Below are 25,080 nucleotides of genomic sequence, written 5' to 3'. Positions count from 1 at the left end.
TGCTCTACAAGGGTGCAGGAAAACTCTGCTGCTGGCCACACTCCCAGTGTCACCCTTATAACAAGGCCCCTCTGCCAATCAGCCCCTCGAAGGAGGAGCTGGTGGAGGCAGGGCTGGAGGTCATTGGCAGACAGAAGGGCACTGCCTACAGAAGCTGCACAGGACTTTCAGTGTAAGTCAGAGGCATGCGCGTGTCCCACAGACTCGCACGCAGCCATGTACAGGGACAGTCTTGCTGTGTAGACCAGAGTGGGCTCAAGCAGACCTTTAACCTAGGGTAACTAAATGAGGAAACGGAGACTCCTGCAAGTGGCCAGGCTTTTAGCTTAGTCTCAACCCCTCATTTCACATCTTGGATCCACTCAGTTGCACTGCTCACGAGAAGCTTCTGAAGGCAAAGGGGCTTAAGAGCTGGTTCACCAGCCTGAAAGTCACAGAATCATGGCATCTCAGGGTTGGAAGATGGAAATAAATATTTACAGAGCGTGGTACATGCAAGAAACTTTACAAACGTTATCTATTTAATCCAAAAAGAGCTTGTCATGCTTGTTTCACCAGTAAGGAAACCAAGCTCCAGAGCGACTAAGTATTAGGTCAAGATGACGCTACTAGTCAGGGGCAGAACCAGGGTTAAGCCCAGGTCCTTTTGGCTGAGCCCAGCTCTCCGTGTTGGGCTGCACTTCCTCCATGGGGGTCCCCAGTACAACCCCCTACACACTAGCTCTTTGCAAAGCTTTACTGTAAGCATTTTTTAAAAAGGCTTTATTGGGATATAAATACAAAAGGTACACTCAACTGTATGCTTCATATATTTCTTAGTATATTCAGAGTTGTGCAGCCATCCCTGTCATCAATTTTTGAACACTTTCCTCACCCCAAAGGAAATCCTGTATCTATTAGCTCCTAACTTTCCCCCAAACACTAAACTGCATCTGGTCTCTATAAATTTGCTTATTCTAGACACTTCATGTAAATAGAATTATACGATTTGTGGCCTTTTGGGCTTGGCTTCTCTCATTTGCATCATGTTTTCAAGGGTCGTGCATGTTGGAGCTGCATCAGCACCTCATTTCTTTTTACGGCCGAATCATATTCCACTGTGTGGCTCGACCACTTTCCTGTTTATCCATTCATCTGCTGGTGGGCACTTGGGTTGTTTCCACTTTTTGGCTGTTGTGAATGACAACATGTGGTATGGCTATTCCTGTAGGTGTTTTTCTTCACATTTCTCACAAATGACATTTTTACTCCTTTTATTAAAGACTGAAAGTTAGAAGCACCTGTTCTCTCCTTGCACAACACTGCAAATATTTGTTGAAATGACTGAGGCACTTACAATAGGAGAAGCAGCTGGGTGTGGTGAAAAGACAGTAGATCAGGAGTCAGGACACAGAATTTCTCTATTTTTTAAATTTATTTATTCAATAAAAACTTACTGAAATAGAGTGTAAGGCATTATACTGGATACTAATGATTTCACACCCTGTTTTATCAGTCATTAAAAACAAAAAAGTTGCCCATTCCGTTCTAGAAAACAAAGGTCAGTCATTCATCTTTCCAGGGCCTCACTCTCCTCATCAGCAGAGTGGGGACAACACATACACCGGGTATACCTGGGAAGGCTGGGAGAAGGAGGCAGAATGATCCACCTGAGAGAGTCCTAGAATATCAGGAACTCAACAAATGTAATAATATTGCCCACACGACATGAAAAACGACCTGCATTCATCAACCTCACCTGAGGTAAACTACTGGTTCCTACTCAATGATCAAGTTTTTCACACACCTGGAGTTGCCCATGAAAGAAGAACCACACAAGCTCCTTACTTTGCAGAAAACAGATTCGGCTGTTCTAAGTGGCTGAACATTTAAACACTACCTCCAAAGGTGGAAAGACCTTATAAAGTAGTAGGTCAGAATGAGCAGAATTAGTTGGTACCTGATGATCCACTGTGGAGAAGGGAAACAAGGAAAAAGACCATCCGTAGAATCTTCAAGCTCCTGGCATTGCACTCTCCCATCTTTGCCAGAAGATGGCGATGTGGTCCCACGAGGTTGCATTAGTGCAACGTTGGCGATGAAATGTCAGGGCACCTGAAGTCATGCTACCTGGAGACTTGTGCACCTACCTTGTCTACTGCATTGCAGAGCTCTGGGCATCACTGAACACATTCATAGGGGAGAAAAAGAGGCACACAGAACAGTGTTTACAAAGGCTACAGGGCTCTGACAAAACTGGCAAATGGCTTGAGGTCTAACTCCAGATGTCACCAGAATAAAGATTTGGAGGGTGCGGAGGGGGGGGGGAGAGGCAAATGAATTAAAACAAAGAACATTATGCAAATTAGAATCAAATAATTACCCCTTTACGTTACATCTATTCCAAGGAATAGTATCATTCATTAAAGATCAAGTAGTATTAAATAAGACACCAAAAGTACAAGCAGTCAAAGAAAAATTAGATTAATTGAACTTCATTAACATTAAAACTCTAAGCTTCAAAGAACACCATCAAGAAAGTGAAACGACAACCCACAGAATGGGAGGAAATGTTTGCAAATCATGTATCTGATAAGGGACTTGTATCCAAAATATATAAAGAATTCTAACAATTCAAGAATAAAAAGACAACCAACTCAAAAACGGGCAGAGGACTAGGACAGACATCTCTCCAAAGATGTACAAACGGTTACTAAGTACACGAAAAGATGTTCAACATCATTAGCCATCAGGGATACGCAAGTCAAAAAGCACAATGAGATACCACTTCATCCTCACTAGGATGGCTATAATCCAAAAGGCAGACCATGACAAGCACTGGCAAGGATGTGGAATAACTGGAATCCTCATACATTGCTGGTGGGAATGCAAAATGGTACAACTGCTTTGGAAAACAGTTCGGCAGGACCTCTGAAGGTGAAACGTGGAGTTACCACGTGACCCAGTAATTCCACTTCTAGTATATGCCCAAGAGGACTAAAAACGCATGTTCACACAAAACTCACACACAAATGTTCACAGCAGCATTATTCACAACAGTGAAAAGGTGGAAACAACCCAAATGTTCATCAAGTGATGAATGGGTAAGTAAATATGGTTAATCCATATGAAGGAATATTACTCAACCATAAAGAGGAATGAAATACTGACACAAGCTACAAGAGTGAACTCTGACAACATGCTAAGTAAAAGAAGCCAGTCACAAGAGACCACATGCTGTATGACTCTATATGAAATACCCAGAAAAGGTCGATCCATAGAGACAGAAGGTAAATTAATCATCGCCAGGGACCGATGGGGAGGAGGAATGGGGAATGACTGCCAAAGGGTATGGGGTTTCTTTTGGAGGGATGAAAATGTTCTGAAGTTAGTGGTAGTTGCTGCATAACTTTGTAAACAACTTGAACTACACTTAAAAAGGGTGAACTGTATGGTATATGACTATTTCAAGTAAAAAAAACAGTGAAGTACTGATAACATGCTACGACTTCAGACAAGCATTGAAAACATGATGCTACACGAAAGGAATCAGACACAAAAGACCACGTATTGTATGATTCCATGTATATGAAATGTCCAGAACAGGCAAACCTACACAGGCAGAAAGTAGACTAGTGGCTCTCAAGGGCTGGACAGATTGGGAGGAATGGGCGCAGGGTCAGGGGTGACAGCTAATGGGTACGAGATTTCTTTCCAACATGATGAAAATGTTCTAAAATTGATTGTGATGATGATCACACAACTCCATGAATAGACTAAAATCACTGAATCGTCCACTTTAAGTGAGTGAATTGCATGGTAAGTGAATTACATCTCAACAAAGCTGCTACAGAAAACACAGTTCCAGGGCTGCTGGGCAGCACAATGCAGGAGAGGCGAGGGGTGGCGGGGAACACACCAATCTCTGTAACCACGTGAACGCCCCCTGGTGCTTTGCAATGAAAAGTGGGCCTTTACCCATCTCCCTGGATCAATGTATTCTTGGTGGGCCATGACCCTGGCTACCTAACTCCACAGCCGACCCGGCACGCAGGCCTCGTGATCTCCCACTCAGATGTCAAAGCCCCATTCAAGGGCCATTCATTTGGTTACAAAACGGAAAACAGGATGGCAATTTCCTTTTTTGTTAAATATATTAATATACGTGTACGTGTATGAAGAGACACACACCAAATAGCGGTTATCTACAGATGGAAGGATTATGACAGCTTTTATTCTCGTTACTTCTCTAATTTTTTTACAATGCAATGTGTCACTCTGTAATTAGAAAAAATCACAAAAATTAGAAAACATGTCATTCTACTCATAGGTCTTTCCCGTCTGCCTCGCTCAGAGTAACACTCCTCTATTCTCACGTGTAAAATCCCAAGTGACAAGTAGTGACATAACTGCCTGTGTCCCCCAACAGACATTGTTATCTGAAATCAGAGACCATTTCTAATTTATCATTCTATCCAACATCCAAAAATGCCTGCTTTTGGTAGGCTTGGTACACACAGTATATGTACTAAATACCAGTCGGTCTCCTCTGTCTAAAGCCCGTATGAAAATTTTATTGTAGACTTTGCATCCTCTGAGGAAAGATCAGTACAATGTCATTAATGCTTTGTATTAACATGAGGGAAGTATTTCCCTTTTTGCCATTGCTGCCAAGAAATTCAATCGCATCAACTGTACTGCTGTCTCATATCTGCATTCTATTTTAGACTGGTTCTAATTTAATTTCTGTTTTGCTAATCAGTATTACATACAAATATGTAGAGTTTCCTCAAATCCTTTTTGGAAAGAAACAAGCTATACTAGTGTAGACCTATGAATGAGGTAGGACTAAATAAATGGTGTCTGTGCTGTCCAGGCATAAAAGACTTTCTCTGGAAACCCAAACTGACAGTTTATCCTCAGGGGGATGGCAGCATCAACACCTCAGGATGTGATTAGGTACCACATTGCCACAACCTGAGGCTCAGGATCAACTCGATTTTAAATTCCAGGAGGCTGTCTTCCAGTCTGTACGCTCCCCAGCAGAGAGCCGGGCACACAGCACGTGCCAAGTAAGTACCTGCTAAAGGAACCACTGGGGCCGGCAATTCCGTGTCATCACCATTCAAGGGGCAACAAAGTGTAACCCAGGGTTTCTCCACCTCGGCACTGCTGACACAGGCTGGATAACCCTGGGGGACGTGCGGGGCATCTGCAGTGCACTCTAAGATGCTGAGCCGCATCCGGGGCCTCAACGAGAGGCCAGCAGCCCCTCCACACACACGTTATGACAACCAAAACTCCTCACACATCCCCCGGGAGGCAAAGCAGCCCTCTCCGGGTCTAGTAGCTACCGGCTAGAATCCCAGAAGGCCAGGGCTGGAAGGAACCTGGTGCACACTCCCGTGTACACTGTCGCAGATGGGCAAACAGGCCCAGAAAAGAGGAGACACCCTAGAGCCAGGAAGAACTCCAGCAGCACAACTCAGTGCTTCCCCTGCCCCTGCTGTCCTTTGGGTTTACGTATCAACTCAGCAGCGCTTCCTTCAAGGGCTGTATCAGCCAGTGCAGCTGCCGTCACAGAAATACCACAGACCCGGGAGCTCAAACGACAGTTTATTCTCTCGCAGTTCTGGAGGCTGAAGTCCAAGATCAAGGTGTCAGTAGGCTTGTTTCTCCTGAGGCTCCCCTCAGCTTGCAGACGGCGGCCTTCTTGAAGCCCTGGTTTGCTCCCTCTTTTTATAAGGACACAGCCCTATTGGATTAGAAGCCACTCTCAAGGCCTCACCTCTTCAAAGACTTTCTCTCTAAATATGCTACATTCTGTGCACTGGGAGGTCGGGACTTCAGCATGCAGATTTTGGGGGCAGTGGGAGGGAACCATTCAGCTCATTATAAGGACTCTGCTTGGTGTTAAAAACAATGTTAAGATAAAGCCTTCTCACCAGGGCTGTGCTGAAAGGCTAAGTTTACCTTCCAGGGCATTCTTCAAAAACCCTTCCTGGAAGGACAAGCAGTGAAAAGGTGAAACATTTCGCTTAAATCAAGGATGATCCAAACCCAGGGCCAAACAGCAAGCTTCGGAACAGATAACCCCGCCTCCTTCTAGGACCCCCTCCTCAGTGCTCAGAGCCCAGTGTGGCACTTACTACATCACAGGGGATAAAAGCACAGGTCCAAGAGCAAAAAAAGATCTGGGTTCAATCACTATCCTGATAGCATTTCCCTATGCAAAGAAATTAACTTCTGACTTTATTTCCTTAGACTGAGGATAAAAAGACCTACTAGCCTTGTAAGGGTGGTTGTTAGAATTTAAATAAGAAGCCTTTCGCACCAGAAATGATGGGAAGACAGTCGCTGCTATCACAACAGGCCGAGGCTGGGCTCACAGGCGCCTTCAAGGGCTCTGAGGCTGGCACATGGCTCCACCACCTGACGGTAAAACCTGGAGCAAAATTTAGCCTGAGCATCAGGTTAAATCCTCTTAAAATGAAGATAAGAACACCTGCCTCGGAAGGTGGTGCCGTGTGAAAGTGATGACGGGTGTGCAGGATGGTACATTGTGAGCACTTTCCAAATGTTTTCCATCTGGGCAGGAGTCCTCCAGAGACTGTCCTATGTTCTGCCTTGGTGAATGGGAGAGCAGGAGGAAGGAGGGGGCTGTCACGCACACTGAGTTAAGCCTCAGGTCTTTGACAGCACCAGCAGCAGACCTATTTCCCTCTCCCTGCAAAGGAGACTCCCCTGAGTCCCTGAGCACAGAATCAATCGACAGGTGCCGGGAAAGAACCATCACCACCAGATGGTTCTCCGTCCGTCCGCAGAAACAGCTTCATTGTCTTGCAGAGAGGGAGCCCGCAAAGGCACGGGCCCCACGGTCTCCTGACAGGAATTATGCTGAGCACAGAAAACCTATGGAATTGGTGCCACCAAGTGGCACAGAGAGCAACTGTTGGTTTTCGTACCACCAGCAGCTCATACTTCTCTCCCCTTCCTCTTCTTCCCATCTCTCCATTCTCTCTCCCCTCTCCTGCCTTTGACATAGCGCCCACGAGCATCATCGTTTAAATCGCGTCTGTCCTTGAAAGTCCGAAAAGGCTGCGGTGAAAAGACAGGGCTTTAAGATCACATTGGACTGGACTCCGTGGTTCCTCCCTGCGCTAAATCAGGTCAATGAGCTTATTTGTGTCAAATAAATGAGCCCAGCCGACTGCTAAGCTGCTGCAAGACTATTTATCTCGGGCTTCCAAGCTGGCACTTAGCAGGCTGCAGACAAAGCTCAGGAAGGGTGCGGGTGCCAGGGGCTGAGCTCTTGGGGCACGCCCTGGACTACTGCCCAGATGAAACCCTCCCTGGAGAAACTGAGTCCAGTGTTGTGTGTGGGGGACTCTGGGCCTCCGAGACTGTGGAGGGGAGCACAGAAGATTCCAGCTTCAAACAGCACCCCATGGAGCAGCTGTGAGAATCCTCAGAAACTGACATCCCTCATGCCCTCAAAAACCATCAGGTGGACCAGACATCTGACAAAGCAGAGCTGGCATTGGGCGGAACGTGGCTGCTCTGAGCTCAGATCATCCTTTCCCTGCACCAGACATCCAGTCTCCACGTGTCCTTCCCAGTCGTTTTATATATATATATATTTTAAATTTCTGTATTTAATGAGTCACTGAAGTGGATGGCCTGCATGGGATATTGTAAGCAGGGTTCCCCATCTTTTCCTCTTAGCTCCCTCAAGAAAGTGGGAGTCTCTTGCGATTGGCTTTGTCCTCTGCATGCTTCATGCAGGTCAACTCCGGCCAAGGTACAATGCCTATTAACTTAGTCATGAGGAACACAAAGATTTGTTTCTCTACTGTAAAAACCAGACAAGGAAAAGGGATGCAGAAACGCAAGGCCAAACTTGTGTGCAGTTCTAAACGGGCTCTCAACCCTACCCAGGCTTTAGTTAAGAGGCCAGATGATTCAAATAAAATGTACACTTTCTCTGCTCTGGAAATGAATTTGCTATAATTGGGTCAAGTCAATCTAACAGGATCTGTTTACTTGTCTGTTTATACTTTAATTTGCGTTTATTTTTTGCTGAATTTATTTCCAGGCCATAAATTTTTGTTTCCTCAGTTTCTTCTAGGGTATCTTTTTCTTCTGTGCAAACTCCTCTTCTGGTTTAGGAACAACCTGCTCTTTTTCAGCAGGTATCATCTCCACGCGGCAGGGAGAGCTTGTGTAAGGGTCGATCTGACCATGAGCTCTGTAAGTCCTGTGTCGCATCTTGGAAGCTTTGTCCACCTGGATGTGCTCAGTGACCAGAGAATCTACATCTAAGCCCTTACATTCAGCATTACTCTCTGTGTTTTTGAGCATGTGCAGTAAAAATTCAGCCCTCTTTTTGGGCCATCGACCCTGCATCCAGCCCCACTGTTCTGCCTGGGCACACCTACTAGCTCCACCACTGTAACGACGGAACGGCACACACTGCTTCTGTGACGTGACATCCTTCAGATACTTGGTGGCTTTTCGGATATGCATACCCTTAATGGCATGGGCAGTATTCACGAGTGTTCTTAAAGTGAACATAAAGGTATGAACCTCTTGATTTGCATGACTTTGTGGGATTTTCTGGGTCAAGTGAATAGCGAACCATTTTTAGAGGTCACCTAACGGAAAAGCTGTTTATTCTTAAATAATATGTACAGCAGGATTATACTTCCATTTATGTACTAATGGAAAATACATGTTTATGTGCAAAATACAGGCAAAACTTTACAGTGAAACTTTCATTAGTGGTTATCTTTGGGAGGATAGGAATCTACTTTGGCACAATTTAATTTCTTTGTAATTTCATACACTTTAAAATGTAATTTTCTACATTGTCAGGTTTCTGCCTAGCAATCACAAAAGAAATGCCATGAAAACCTTTTACTGAGCGATGACTGCAGAAGCCCTTAACGGGAATTCCAAGATGCTCTGAGTATCTCGGGTCAAGCAGGCCTAAATAACTTAGCACTGTTAGGTACAGCCACACAGTCCAGTTCCATGCCTCCCTGCCAAAAGGCAGCTGTTTTTATGATGGAAACCACAGCAGCTGTCTTCACAGGTGCAGAGCAGCAGTACAAGATAAGTTGGTCCCAGCAGAGAATACAGTGTCTATCTAAAATTTGAGGAGAAAGAGGCAGAAAACAGGGAGCCCCAGTTGAAACCCTCAAGAGAGAAGGGGAAGCCCTGGGTTGAGGAAAACAGGCTCCGGATGGCTGGTTTCCACTCCCTGTGAGAATCAAAGCCAACGCCAAGCTGCTAGGCCCTGGCCTTGCTGTAAGACAAAAATCAGAATTTTGGATCTGCAAGATACCTCAGCGATCACCCTCCTCTGACAAATGAGGAAAACCAAAGCCAAAAGAGGTTAATTTACTCAAAGTGACTAACGCCTGTGTTCTTGTCAATAAAATTAGGATGCTACTCACAGCTCAGACTGCTGTTACTAAGGAGTGTGTGTTAATAGTGACATGTGGCCAACACGGTCTGAAATCTTGAATTTCACTGGCAACACCACTTTTCTCTTTTAGCGAACACTTTTGATTTTGTGGTAATCTGGATGCAAGCTGACCCGAGCTTGCCTACTCTATGCTGCATAAAAAACTTACGAATTTAAAAAGTTCAAAGACTGGAGGAGCTATTGACCCTACCAAAAACTCTGGAAGTACCCACTTACAAATAATGCATTTCTAGCAGTGATGTGTTTTGGTTCCTCTGGGTCCACAGAACGCACAGTCCTGAGAAACAGTACAGCTGGACCCCTGTCCAAACGTGTGATTGACTGCTTGGCCCATGGGTGTAATTGGCCAGTTGTTTTGTTTCTTTATGGTAATACTGAAGGCTGTACTTCTGTATGTAACAAGTCCAGCAGTTCAGCTCTGACAGCAGACACGAGGCGAGCTGTGCACAAGCATGAAGATAAGGGGCGAGGGTCTTCGGGGCCGGCAGGCACGACTCCCGCTGTTCGCTCACCGTCCGCAGGGTCACCTGTTCCTCTCCGTGTCTGTGAAAGCGGCCTGGACGCGAAACGTCGCAGACATGTGACTGAGCAAAAACAGGGATCCTGGACCCAAAACTGTCCTCAGACCATGAGGACAACCTATGCTAGAAGAATCCGAACAGGAAAAGGGCCTGGAGGGCAGTGCACTGATGCCGCCATCGGGAAAAGTGCTGTGTAGGAAAGAACTCTCATCATCCCACCAGCTACTTTTTTTTTTTAATTATTACTATTTACTTATGTGGTACCTTTTTATAGTAGAGTGACTAGCTTTCCAAATGTAATCTGTAGTGACATTTCTCCTCCCCCGACCCACAAAGTCATTCTGTGCAGAGAGCTGCTGTAGGGCCTGGGGAGAGCCGATCTGCCGGGTGGGGAGGGGGCTGTTTGTAAACCTGTGGGTCGTTCTGCAGACAGGAGGGTGTCTGAACTTGGACTGTGTCGGCGCACGAGGGACGCTGCAGCAGAGTAATGAAGCCACTCCTGGAGACAGCACTGGGCTGGTAGAGACCTGCGAGGAAGCAGCAGGCCCTGTGGGATTTCAGGGTAATTTAATCAGCAGCACTTGGGCACGGCAGAAAGCAAGGGCAGGGATATAATAAAGTCGGCTCTCAGCTCCTGGCAGTTTTTCTATATAACTGAAGGGGGAAATGTGACCCGAGGGTAGGGCCTCTCCACCTCAGCACTGCTAATGTTTGAAGCTAGATGCTGCTGTGTAGTGGGGGCTGCCCCGTGCACCACAGGGTGTTCAGCAGCAGCCCTGGTCTCTGCCCACCACCTGTACTACACCCTCTCTCAGTTGTGACAAAAATGTCTCAGATGTTGCCAACTATTCCCTGGGGGCAAAACTGCCCCTGTTCCCCGTCCTAGATTAACTGGAAAAGTTAGTTTGTTAATACATAAGCCACTTGCTTCTAAGTAATGCAGGCCTGAGGAAGACAAGAGGGGTTTAAGGCCTCCTTCAGTGAAGGCTGTTCTGTAAGAAAAAGATGAAGAGAAAAACCAGCCAAGGTCACAAACAGCACTTCACCACATCTGAAAGATAAATGGCCAGTCAAAACATGGGAAGGGGTTCATCTCACTAGAAATTAAGTAAATATCAAGTATAACATTGAGATCCATTAGCAAAGAGTTGAAAAATGATAACACGGGGTTCTCAGGGATGTGGCAAGAGACACTCCCACAAACTTCAGGTGGGAGTACAAACTGAAAATAGTTCTGAGATAAACATACAAATGTGCACATGAAAGCAAATCTCAGTGCATTATTTGTAGTGGCCAAAAAAAAAAGTAGTAAGCTAAATGTCCTCAGCAAGGGATGAATAACATTAATGTCATGAAATTGACACCATGTGGTCATTAAAATTATTAGATAGGCGTATGTGTAACATAGAAAGACATCCACCAGAGGACTGTTTTCAAGAGGAAAAAATTCTCATTTCTGTCTAGAAAATCATGAGGGGGGAAAAAATGTCTGAGGCTGATCTCTAGGTTGTGTGATTTCAGTTATTATTTTCATCTTGATGTACTTCTGAATTACCTGCATTTTTTAAATCTTTAGCATGATTTCTTCTAGAAATAGTAATAAAAATAATACCAAGAGCTCTGTAGTTGCCACCCTCCCACCAGAGGGGCCCACCCATCCCCACCCTGCCAACTACCTGATGTTAGGCCCCCGCTGGGCTGCGGACACGACCTCCTGCCCAGCACTGGGCCCTCACTCACTCTGACACCTCACAACAACCCCACAGGAGCAGATGTGATCCCATGTTACAGAGCAGGGCCTGGGACTCAGAAGAGGAAAGGAAACTGCCCAAGGCCATGCGTTAGTCCACCTTAGGTAGAATTCTCTCCTGCCTGTAAAGAACAGGCCAAATAAGCAACATCTCTGCCCACTTACAATCCCCAACGATGGGAACAGCTTGCCCGGAACCTGCACGCAGCTCCCCCACAGTGCCTCTGCAGGCTCACCCACCTAGGCACTCCCCAGCAGGCCTTCAAGTCAGCTCTAGGAGCAGGCTGAAAGCTGCAAACCCTGCTCTAAAATCCTACCTCCTGCTTTTCCAAGAGCTTGCCAAGCTTGCCCTTCAAAGTCAGCTCCAATGCCACAGGATCCAGGCCACCCCACATCCCAGGTGCCATGGAGGCAGGTATCCACCCTTTGACCATGCTCATCTCAGGGCCCTTTTCTACAGAATGTTTCTTTCCCTGTTAGGACCTATCTTATCTTTATTGCTCCAGCAATGAGCATGGCAATTAAGATTCAGAATCATGGGAAATGCTTTGAATTACCCAATTACCTTTAGCCCTAAACACTTGGGATTAAAAAAAAATTTTTTTCTGAACTGAAGGTGTTTCCATCCCTTCTTTGATCTCTTCCTAAAACCCTAATGTGTATCACACACTTTGCTGAGCTCTAGGCATACAGAACTAATGCAAGGTCCCTAATTCTAGAAACCTTTGGTCAAGGGAACCAGAAACAAACCAGAGAGGGGATCAGGGAGGGCTCTTGGCCTGGAAGCCTGGGGATGCCCATGACGTTCCAGGTCTTTAGGTGGCTTCCTTACAGAGTCTGCAGTACCGTTAAGTTTCCAGAACAGTGAACACACCTCTTAATTGACTTAAGTACAAAAAAAAACATGCTCTAGGGCCAAGTGAAAATGCCCTTTGTATTATCAACCCAGTTTGGCTACTTATACCACCTCTCCCCTCTCCTGGTCCAAAGCCACACGCCCTCACGGGAGTGTTTACAGTTGAGTCAGCACTGGAGCTGGCAAGGGGTGGTGAGGAGGACAGTGGAACCGGAACCAGACATGAAGCTCTTGTTTTGGGTCCGTCATGAAATCTCAGTGGGGACCCCAGGAAGTCACTTCATTCTCACTATTTCCCCATCTACGGAGTGGGAACAAGCAAGGCTTAATTCTCTACCTAAGTTATAGAGACTGTAAAAGCAGTGAAAATGCAAATTGTGCTAGCCAATATTCAAATGCACGGCTGACCTTTGATGTCAACTGTTTTCACAGTAATTCTACGTTATTGCTCAAAAATTCAAATAAGCTCCAAGGAGAGGCTGGTCAGTGACAACCACCAGAAGACAGACTGAGTTACCAAAAGGAATGAGATAGTGAAACACCCAGATGTGCCCATTACTTTCACATACAAAGTCTGACTGAGCACTGGTGAAGACCCACAGAATCTGAAAAGCCCGATGCAAATTGAGTAGATTTCCTGGGATCTAACATTAAAAAATAACTGCCAGATAGTTCACCCTCTAAGAATAGCTGATTTAGGGGGACAAACTACTTTAGGAAGATAAGTGTAAGAAGTAGTGGGAGGAGGGGGCGAGGGTATAGCTCAGTGGTAGAGTACATGCTTAGCGTGCCTGAGGGCCTCGGTTCAATACCCAATACCTCTATTTAAAAAATGAACAACTTAATTACCTCCTCCCAAAAAAGATTAAAAAATTAATTAAAACATTTTTGAGTAGTTGGACAAAACAATTAAAAAAATTTTAAAAAAAAAGTTTAAAAAAAGAAGTAGTAACGGTTCCGAAAGTTTAGGGAAATTTCCACTATACAGACTGCAGAAATATACAGAACAGCAAACATGGCCCAAAGAAAAATCTCCACCGAAATAAAAGCGCTGGAAGTTGACTGTAAAACTTGCGCCCTGCTCCAAGGTCAAAAGCTGAACAACCGAAAAAATGACCAAGACCTTGCCTGATCCTGGGGTTAGTCAGGGGCTCCGGTAAAGACGTGTGCATCAATTCCTGAGAGCAAAGAGTCATACTACCCAAGGGGTATGATGCCTCAGCCATGACCAGGAAGGGCTGGTGTCACACCAAAAGCACAGAAGCGCTTCGAGCATATGGACCAGCAGCCTGTGTGTCCAGCTCCACTGAAGGTTGATGTGAGTCTTTTAATAGCACCTTGAGAGTAACGTGGGTTTTGTTCTTCTTAGTAAACCATAGGGAAATCAAATGTCTGTACCTGTTACATTTCCAGAAGCAGAAAGCAATAAAGGAGGACCACTTACAGTCCGTTGTGAGACGTATCTCCACTTAGGAAATGCCTTAAGGTAGGATTCCATGACAGGAGAGGAGAGGAGGCTGTCTTGCAGGTGACTTTCCAAGGCTTCCGCTGTACCACCGCTGAGCAGACCAGTCACTTCAATAGTGGTGTAAGAAATGAAAACAAAACCGCCCAGGACAACAAGGCAGAATTTCTGGTTAAAATGGTGCGTGCACATAGGTAAACAAGCATATCCAAATACCACTGGAAAAAAAACCTGAAAGCACATGGTGCCAGCTGCTAGGAAGCTGACACAGGATGAGAACGGAACAGCATCTGAGTTTTTAGAACACCGTATTCCGGGCCCACTCCTGAGGATGCTGTTAAAATAAAAATAAAAAATAAACCACCTTGAGGGAACATGCATGTTCTAAGAGGCTATACATTTTATCTGGGTGAAGGGACAATTTCACTCATGAAACCCAAGAACACAAGAAAATGAGGACATCAGCAACAATAACATCCTTGAATGTATTCAATTCTCAAGGTGAGGCACGTTTCCTATAGGAAATACTAGAATTTTCCCACAACTCCAAAGAAATCCAATAAATAACTTTACAGCGAGGGGCCCAGGGAGAACAAACGTGGGGACCCACAGGTCCCCAAGCAGCCGCAATGGCAGAGGCACCCAGAGCACTGATGCCTCCGCCAGGTGGCCCACAGTCTTGTCTTGAATGTGAACTGCTGACGTTTTCCAAATGCGTCACAGGACAAGTCCATCTGGTAAACCTGGCGGCCGAGTGAAGCCAAAGAGCACAACACAAGAAGTGGTCAAGGTCAAGTCTTCTCCCCACCACTAGTGAGGGGCTTCAGGCTGCAAGTTCTTGAGCAGCGCATCCTGGCTGGCGGGTCGAGTCCCCCCACCGTTATGCGGGGAAGAGCTCAGGCGGGCTCTCTCCGTAGCAGTACTTTGCTACGGGATCCCTATAGGTGTTCTCGTGCTGCACGCTCTGTTGGCAAAAGGGGAGAGAAGAGCGTGGTGAGAGCGAGCAGGGCAGCGGCCATCAGACATTCCTTGTGGGAGCCGGGCAAGTCCGTCTCCTCCAAATGTCACCAAAAGGTTCCAAGGCACTTCCTGGAACAGAGGTGGATGCTCATCACAGAATGTCAATGAAGGGCATGAAATGGACACAGTCACTGCATAACCATTTCTTTTCATGCACACTAGTGAGTTTTTGGAACAACCTGGCCATGACTGGGACAACTCGAGACAATGAATTTTTCTCAAATTATTTTAAGTCAGATTAAGATCCAACAGGATCTAACAGCTTCAGAGGAATTCTCCTGCAGAGGCGAAGGAGACGCACCTCAAATCGCTTTCGTCAAGTTTTATGTACCTAAGGGATGATATACAAGCCAAATCCCACAGTACCACACAAGCCTCGTTTGGCTAAGCAGACTCCAAGTGGGATTTAACACAGACAATCATCCTCAATGGCTAATTTTTCAGCAATTTGTTTTCATACAAGCAACTTGAGTTTTTGGCTAATCTAGATTAGCCTAAAACCATTAATTAGCCTAAGACCAAGGCTAAACATCTAAACTGTAAGTATTAATCCAGTTTACAGACCATGCAGCCAAATCTTGTCTGTCTTGGGACACTGTTATAAAGGCAAACTGGCAACTGGGAAATTTCTCTTTACAATGAAAAGACAAAGTCAGAAAGTTTAGCACCTTCACTCAAGTTTGGAAATATCCTGGGTTTTATCAGTTAAGGAAAGAAAACACTTGGCCTATTCTAGTATTTCTCAGAATGGGAGAGAGCCTGAATCAGAATGAATCATGTGTTCAGCCTTCCTCCACATTTCCTTTAAAACCCATTCAAATGGAAAGCTCCTCCAGCAAAACAAGACCATCAGGAATTTCTTCATGTTTTCAAATGCTCATTATAATCCCTGAAACATCTACCCAAGCATGCTGAATGCTCTCAGAGCAGACCAGAGACAAAAAGAACAGCATAAAATCAAAAGGTGGACTACATACAGAAGTCTGGCAAAGGATGCAAGAGTTCCAGACAATGACAAATGAGTCAGTTATCTCAGACGGAGCCAGTACAATCTTGGAGACACCATGAATGGACGCCTGTATAACAAACACGTCTGGTGATTTTACAGAGGGAGCTCCAACAACTGACCGATTACAGAAGCTGAGAGCAGAGGACGCAGAGTGATGGAAAGACAAAGACGTTCACACGCTTTCAGCAGCTGGTGCCGGTGCCATGTTTAGTGCCCAAAGAGCCAAGCATTTAATGACAACATGCTAAAAAGAGTTGAGAGCTACAAATTTACCCGAGTTTTTCAACACCCACCTGCCCCATCCCCTTGAATCCTAAAATAAACTGCAACTCTATCCCAGAATAAATTACCACCCACTCTGAACGAGTGGTTGCTGGAAAGCCTTAGTCAAATTTCAGTCAAAGATAGTGGAGAGAACTTCTCTCAGGAATTCGACTATTAAGACTCCAGAGGTGAAAATAATTTCAAGCTTCCACTCAAAATGTAGACAAGCTAATCAAACAGTGGAGATGTAAGGTGGTCAGACCTTGACTTAATATAAATATTTTACATCCCTAACTTGTACAAATCTCACACTTACATTCTAAATACAGGCAGTCCTCCATACCCATGGGTTCTGCCATCTGTGGATTCAACCAGCTAAGGATCAGAAGTATAACCAGAAAGTTCCAAAAAGCAAAACACAGCATTTACATTGTATTGTTATATGTAATCTATAGAGATGATTTAAAGCATCCTGGAGGATGTATGTAGTAGGTTATATGCAAGTATTATGCCATTTTACATAAGGGATTTGAACATTCGGAGATGAGGTCTCAGAACCAATCACCCACGGATACCAAGGGATGACTGTACAATCATTCCACCAAAGCGCCATACAGTTCCATTTAAATCTCGTCTCCATCATCACCCCACCGAAGGCCCCCAGTGCATATTTTTGAGTTTTCTTCTAGACTCTGACCCCTACCTACACATCCCCCAGCTAGAGGCATCACAGCTCCTGACCTGGGATGAGGTTCTGCATTTAGCCAAACATAATTCAAAGTGATCTTCAACTGCCATGAAGAGGTTCTGGAATGCCACGGCTGCCCGGTTGAGGAAGCGCTCCAGGAGAAGTTGCTATGGAAACAAAAGTTAGTACCTGTAATAAATTCCAGACTCAGCAGCACAAGGTAACCTTGGAAATTTCTCCTAAACTAAGAGACTGCTGATACAGGGAAGGGGAGGGGGGAAGAAGGGGGAGAGGTAGAGAAAGAGAGAGGGAGGCTCAAGTGAGCAGGAGGGCTGGTGTCTCATTCATTAGACATCTTACTAGCAAAACAATGGCTCATTCTGCCAAAGTACCACTGGAGTAACCGGGAACCACTTCCTTTCCTGGCAGACAAAGGCTACCTCACAGCAGCCATTTCTGACACCTACAAAGCTCCCTTCTAAGTTCTACTTCCAAAAGAATCTCACATGAAGATCTAGTCCTCATTGTGAAGTGAACGCAGAGAGAACAAAGGAGATGGGGAGCCAGGAGCACCTCTGGTACCTTGCTGGGCTGCAGGCAGCAGGACACGCAGTACTCGTAGGCGCCGCAGCAGCCGTTGGACAAGCAGCCATCACAGCAGTACTGCTTTGTGCCAGGGACGTGGACGTTACAGCAGCCATTCACCAGCAAATCCTTCCTTTCACACACGTAACCTGAAAGTCAGAAACTAGCCTGAGTATAAACCCAGCAGTCCTCCCACCTGTCCACCAGGGGCAATCACGAAGCAGCAATCAAAGTCCTGCACACAAAGAACAGAGAGACGGAGTCCGGAGACAGGGCATCCTAAGGACCACAGGGCCAGGAATCAGGCACAGTGTGATCAGAGCTTGCTTCCTACGAGAGGCAGTTTACAGAAAACATGGACTCCTGTTTTACATGTAGGTTATGCATCCCAATCTATCAAAGACCTTTTAGTCTGCTGCCGTGTGTTTGATTTAATCATCACGTTGCCTGTTTCCTGATCTAACCTATGCAGGCCAATTTTTTCGTCTATGCTTGAAAAACATTCTCTTTCAAACAAAAATCTGAAAAGCGGAAAAAACCAAGGCGTTCATTCCTGAAAGCAAGATCCTTCTAGATTATTAAAAAACAAAAACAAAACCCAAAAAACCCACCACAACTCCACACATACTCTTTACATTTAATACCTTTTAAGTGCTTGCCAGTTACTTAGTAGTTTGAAGGATATTTTTTTAAGAACAAGTAGTCACACCTAACCTTTAAAAACGGACTCAGGCTATAAGTATACATGTCAGAGATTCAGTTAACCCTCAGCACTAGGGAACGCAAGTACTCTAACACCCAAGGAAGAAAAATCCTCCTAACTCCCTCCATCTCTCATAAATCCTCATCCTCCTTCAACCCAGTTCACTCACTCATGCTCAACTGTAAGTAAAGAATCTGCTCACAAAAGCTAAATTTATTGTTCAGAGCTGCTAAAGAGACATTTCTCTACATCCTTCTGGGAGTAGGAAAAATGTAGGAATAAGTCCACGAGGGACACCACTTGGCCCCTGGGACACTGCCAGGTGCACACACAGACCCACAGGTGCACGCACAGGCCCACAGGTGCAGAGCAGCTGTTCCTCACTTCATTCCATTCCAAATGCCCCAGCTTCCTAATCCTCAGAGAATGAGACCTGGTGAAGCATGAGGTTGTTTTCAGAAACTAGTCTGGAAAACAAAGTCTGTGCAAAAGCAGGAGGCACCAGCACAACAGTGGGAGAGAGCGGAAGGGGCCTCTCTTCGCACTGGGGAAACAGGCCTGGGAGAACCAGATTCCAGTTACCTGGGATCATCTTGTCACATTATCTCTGTGTCAGGAAGATGTAAAATATTATGTGATCTAAACTCCACTCGTTGAATTTACCTTTTTGCCCTTTTCTCTTTTCCATATCATAACTGTCAGCATTTCAGGCCTTCTGTTCTTCCCCAGTACAAACTGCCAGTATTTAGCCTTGAAACCACAGGTTTTTCTAACTTCTGGTGAAAGAAAAGTTCATCAAGATTTCTCCTTCTGCATCAAAAATTACTCCTGCAAACATTATTTCCAACAAGGAGTCCTATGAGATCACAACCTCGAGTGAGCTGCCATTGACTAGGAAACTGACTTGTAACTTTTCAAAAGTTTGTAATTCTAATTGGTTTATTTAATAACATGTCACCCTGGCAATATTTGTGATGGTGACATCTGCTTGCAAAAAGGCAAAAATTTCTCCAAGTTTTCTTTATTACACTGCTTACCTCCTCTCCCACATACCTAGAGGTCAAAAAAAACCCAAAAACAACCCTATGGTTCTCAGATTTTTTGATTGGTTCTTGGAACTTTTTACTTAAGTTTGAGAGTCTCTGTCTCACTTGAATTAATCAGGGGGAAATTCTTTTGTTAGCTACAAAAGAAAAAGACAAATTGCCATTCATAACCCAATAGTAAATTTTAAAGTCAAGGCATAAGGTTTCATGTTTTCTATCATACAAACAAAAGTCTGTAAGAAATCAAGCACTGAACTCCAAGTTCAGTCCCAGTCTTAGTCCTAGGTCTGCCCACTGACTGACTAGCTGTGTCATCTTGTGGAAGTAACTTCCTTTCACTGAACTTTATTCTGTTTAAAAAAAAAAAAAAAAGTTATTCACAGTATTATCTGCTTTATCAGGATGATCTTAAAAACAGAGCTTTGCACTGCTGAGTCGCCACTGTATTTTTGTGCAAAATTTTACAGCTCTTCTAACCTAGGTGGGTGGTTTTCCTGGTTCCTGCCTTCAACCGCAAATAATCTCATCTGCTCTGATGCCTTTGAGATCGTTTGGGAAAAGTTTTTTTTTCTTTTTAATTATTTCGCTGGGGATGCAAATTTTTTTTTAAAATTACAACGCGCTATAGTTTCATTTTAAAGATAGCACGTGTCTTCATTTTGTTGGGTTTCATTATGTAGCAATGAAGATTCTAATTCAAGGTTACCTGTATCAATTTCAGTATTGTCATGGTCATAATCCACTTGTTCTGAGACTCTCTGAGAGAGAGTAAAATGTACTCTTGCAAACAAACCATATTATTTGCAAACCACCAGCTGAAAAAAGAAAAACAATCTGTAAAACAATCAGGGAACTCTGATCACCATTTGAATAGCTGACATTAAGGAAAAGTGTTACTCTTGTGGTGTGATAACAGTATCCCACTTATGGTTTATTAAAGAGCCACTGCCATCTTGGGCATGTTCCTGAACCACTTGGCGCCTGTGTCTTCACCTATAAAGTGAGGGCAGCAACACCTACAGCTCACAGGTCTGCTGCAAAAATCAAATGAGATGTTGTTCAAGGAGAGTTTTTACCCAGTGCCCAGCATACAGTGAGAGCTACATTAATGCAGGCTGAGCATTAGTGGGAGTCTCTCCTTGGGGGACCGAGCCAGTCTTAATAGTAAGGTCCAGCAGTTATCTGATCCAAACGCCTCACGCTGCACTTCCTACACACTTTCATACAGACAAAACGAAAGCGAGAAAACTCTGGAAGAAAGCACTAAGTCAAAGAGACTGTTTTTTTTTTTCTTAATTGAGATAGAGCTGATTTACAATATTATATAAATTTCAGGTGACAACACAGCGACTCACGATTTTGAGGTTATATTCCATTTATAATTATAAAATACTGACTATATTTCCTGTGCTATACAATATATCCTTGTAGCTTATTTATTTTATACATAGTAGTTTTTACCTCTTTGTCCTCTACCTCTATAAAAAAGAATGAAATTTTGCCATTTGCAACAACATGGATGTATTTGGAGGGTATTATGCTTAGTAAAATAAGCCAGAAAGAGAAAGACAAATACTTTGATATCATATAATAGCACTTACATGTGGATCTAAAAAAACAAAACTAGCGAATATAACAAAAAGAAACAGACTGATGTTCTAATTGTAACAGTAACACATTTTGAATGTGTTTATAATTCATTTGAGATTGTGCAGTCAGTCAGTCAACAAGCATATTCATTTCCTAAATACCAACACTGTGGATATGACTCAGGTCACCATGCAGGAAAACTGATTATGCTATAGAGTTCACCATCAAGATGAGAAGAAAAGATTGGCAAGATGTGAAAATACTGGGGCTGGGAAGAGACTGGCAGGAAGCAAGCAGCCCAGTAGCTGATGTATGATAAAATGCTAAAACTGTAAGTTATAGGCACCAGAAACTTCAGAGTTACAATGATCAAACCTACTTCTCTGATGTTGAGGGGAACCTTTTTCAGACTGTTTTCCTTAATAGATTATTGCAAGGTATTAAATACAGTTCCCTGGGTTATATAATAAATCCTTGTTGCCTACCTATTTTATATAGAATAGTGTGTGCATTTGTTAATCCTATACTCCTAATTTATCCCTCCTCCATCTGCCTTTCCCCTTTGGTAACCGTAAGTTTGTTTTCTATGTCTGTGAGTCTGTTTCTGTTTTGTAAATAAATTCATTTCTGTCATATTTTTTAAAATGTTCCACATATAAGTGATATCATATGATATTTGTCTTTCTCTGACTTACTTCACTTAGTGTGATATACTCTAGGTCCATCCATGTTGCTGCAAATGGCATTCTTTTATTATTTTTTCATGGCTGAGTAGTATTCCATTGTATAAATATATCATGGCTTCTTTACTCAGTTATCTGTCAATGGACATTTATGTTGCTTCCATGTCTTGGCTACTGTAAACCATGCTGCTATGAACACTGGGGTGCATGTATCTTTTCCAATTAGAATTTCTATCTTTTCTGCCCACAAGTGGGATTGCTGAACCACATGGTAATCCTGTTTTCAGTTTTTCAAGGAACCTCCATACTGTTTTCCATAGTGGTTGCACCAAATTACATTCCCACTCTGATCCTGAGGGGGCCCTTGATGAGTACGACATAAAAGACAAAGTTGTAAGAAATGCTGGAATGGGCAAGAAGGGGAAAGGCAGCATATCAAATCTCTATTTAAAAACCTATGAATGGCCGCACAGGTGTATTTCATCAATTGCAGCAGAGGAAGGGAGCCAGCCTTACCTAGTTCATCCGTGATGAGGTGCTTCCCCTGAATGGAGTTCCGGCACTGGTTGCTGGGCCGACTGCTGTTGCCCAAGTTAAACTGCACTTTCCATGGAATGGGCTGATCGTGGTCTTGAACCTGGAGGAGATTCCTATCTCTCACTGCCCTCTCCTCCTACAAAGAGACCATAAATGAGAAAGTTAAACTAGCATTTCTTGCATTTTCACCAATTTTGCATAGAAATTACAGTAAAAGGACAGAAACAATTTTAAAAAGCTTGCACAAAAGGAACCTGCCTCCCCTGGTATGAGCTAAGTCTAAGCCAATGTCATCAGAAAACAAAAAAAAGCAAAATAAACCTATAGGAGGAAGTAACCAAATGAGGATTACACTTCAAAATTGGCAAACTAGCAACATGGAGGGACCTGGAGATCATCATATACTAAGTGAAGTAAGCCAGAAAGACAAATACCATATGATATCACTTACATGTGGAATCTAAAAAAAATGACACAAATGAATTTATTTATAAAACAGACATGGACTCACAGACATAGAAAACAAACTTATGGTTACCAGAGGGAAAGGGGGTGGGAAGAGATAAATTAGGAGTTTGAGATCTGCAGATACTAACTACTATATGTAAAATAGATAAACAAGTTTCTACTGTATAGCACAGGGAACTTTATTCAGTATCTTGCAGTAACTTATAATGAAAAAGAACATGAAAAGGAATACATGTATGTACATGTATGACTGAAACATGCTGTACATCAGAAATTGACACACTGTAAACTGACTATACTTCAATTCACTTCAATTAAAAAAACATAAATGAGAAGAAAAAATTAAATAACAAGAACAAAAATATGGCTTGGTATACAATGCAATGGAGTTTTATACGATAGAATAACTCACAAAGCTAAACTACTACAGTACCACAGATCAATTTTCAAGCATGATAGTAAAAATTTTAAGGAAAACAAAAAAAACTGACAAACTTACATAAATGGCCCTTGGATAAAGTGCACATTATAGACCTGTACAAAAGTGTTAATTTTCTGAAAAAAATTGGAGGGAAAAGAGTTTTGAACTTTCTTTCTGATGGCAAATTATTTAACATTTTTTTCACTGAAACAACTACACTGTGTAATAGAATGTAAAATCTGAATACATTTTTAAAATAGAAGAGGAGACTTCAAAGAAACTTTCCACTGTCATTTCTGAAAATTCCCAGACACATCTAGGGCACAAGGTCACTTTCATTTGCGGTGAGGAGTACTTCAGTGGTAAACGTACGGGAACACTGCATTAGAAGGTTGATTTTAGGGACAAGAAGCATGTCAACTTGCAAATTTCTTCTATGAAAAAATACTGAGTATGTGACCCTTAGAATACATCTTTCTTTTCAAAAGACACCCATGCCAGCCAGCCCTTTACCTAGTCACTCAAAGTGAGCAGTTGCTCTAGAGGCAAGAGTTTAGACCGTTTCTCCTAGCCTCCAAGCTTTCCAAATCGCCTTTCGTATACTGAGGAAGGTACCCAAGAGCCAGAAAACATGCCAAGCAGGTAACAGCCATCTTCTGAATTCTCAGCCTACTGTTGGAAAACAAAACAGTGATAAAAGACTCCCACTGAGAGGTTTTTTATAAACTTTAACCATTTTACCATTTTAATTGAGGTCTGTGGCCTTTACCATTAAGAATGATCTGCATTTGTGCCACTGAGCAAAAGGGACTAACCCTGAAAGCTGATAGCAAAGGTTACACTTTAAGACAATGGAAAAGATCTGTAGTCACTAAGATTTCTTTAAGAAAGGAATCTGGGAAGTGTTCTTAATACTTAAGGTGTACATATCCACATGTACTTTGGCACAGCAGACACATTTTTGAGGCCTGTCCTATAGAAACGAGTAAGGACACATCAGGATGTCCACCACAGCACTGCTGATGTGGCAGAAAAACCCGGAACACCAACCACAGGGAAATGACTAGATCAACACTGGTACAACTGTGGCTATTATCAAAAATAATTAGACATGACTGCATTTATCTAGAGCGGTAGTCCTCAAACCTGACTTGCACAGTGGATTACACAAGAACCTTAAATTCTGATCCCTGAGCCCAACCTTAGTCTGAATAAAAATCTCTGTGGATGAGACATGGGAATCAAGATTTTTAAAGCATCCAGATGATTGTAATACTCAGGGCTGCAGACCACTGGTGCATGTCCATAGTAGATCAAGTGAAAAAACAAGTTACCAAATAACATGTATATTATCACACATTATACTACGATAATAATTATATTAATATACACATACATACAGGTTCTTAAGAGCTGAGATAAAGGTATGGAAAGATATACTACAAACCATTAACACGGAAGGGATATAGGTGGTTAGTAACATCTGTCATCATTTTTGGAATAGTTTCACTTTTAATTTAAAATAAAATGATAAAAAACATTAACAATAGGCGACACTGAGTGAGGGATCTACAGGAACTCTGTACTATCCTTGAAATTTTTCTGTAAACCTCTAATTTTTCCAAAATAAAAAGTTTATTTAAAAAAAACCATGATCACCAATATGAAAGACATAAATTGTCCATGATCCCATCACTTAAATAAAGCTATATCTATTTTTGCATATTATCTTCCAGCCTTTGACCCCAGCACTTACACGACAAATTAGGACGCTCCACATTCAGCTCCTCTTGACACTAATTGGATGGTAAACCATTCAAGTACCTACATTATCTTGATAATCGCATTTTCAAGGCTCTATAATAATCCATCATGTTGATGTGCCTTAATTTAGTAAACACATCCTCTACAGATCAATGTGTTAAGCCCATCCCAGGTTTCTGTTATCATAGATAGCACTGCAATAAAAATGTAGAGCTTTTGCTTATTCTCTTGAATAATTTGT

General features: G+C 43.3%; 1 protein-coding gene across 3 annotated transcripts in view; it reads right to left on the bottom strand.

Annotated features, from left to right (window-relative positions):
* The window catches only part of SPRING1 (SREBF pathway regulator in golgi 1), a 317,312-nt gene that overhangs the window by 286,205 nt on the left and 6,027 nt on the right, over window positions 1-25,080 (bottom strand). Inside the window, exons 2-5 of one of the 3 annotated variants that reach the window (XM_074356476.1) lie at window positions 22,166-22,322; window positions 17,625-17,776; window positions 17,096-17,209; window positions 14,528-15,150 (exon numbers count right to left, since the gene is read on the bottom strand). In XM_074356476.1, coding sequence (XP_074212577.1) covers window positions 14,989-15,150; window positions 17,096-17,209; window positions 17,625-17,776; window positions 22,166-22,322 — 585 coding nt within the window. In that variant the 3' untranslated portion in view covers window positions 14,528-14,988. Of the gene's footprint in view, window positions 1-14,527; window positions 15,151-17,095; window positions 17,210-17,624; window positions 17,777-22,165; window positions 22,323-25,080 lie in introns of those variants that run through there. The other 2 variants (XM_074356477.1, XR_012503697.1) reach the window with 2 other exon arrangements.

Source organism: Camelus bactrianus, chromosome 32 (assembly GCF_048773025.1).
Source record: "Camelus bactrianus isolate YW-2024 breed Bactrian camel chromosome 32, ASM4877302v1, whole genome shotgun sequence".
Lineage (NCBI taxonomy): Eukaryota > Metazoa > Chordata > Mammalia > Artiodactyla > Camelidae > Camelus > Camelus bactrianus.
This window is presented reverse-complemented; position numbering and strand designations above follow the sequence as displayed.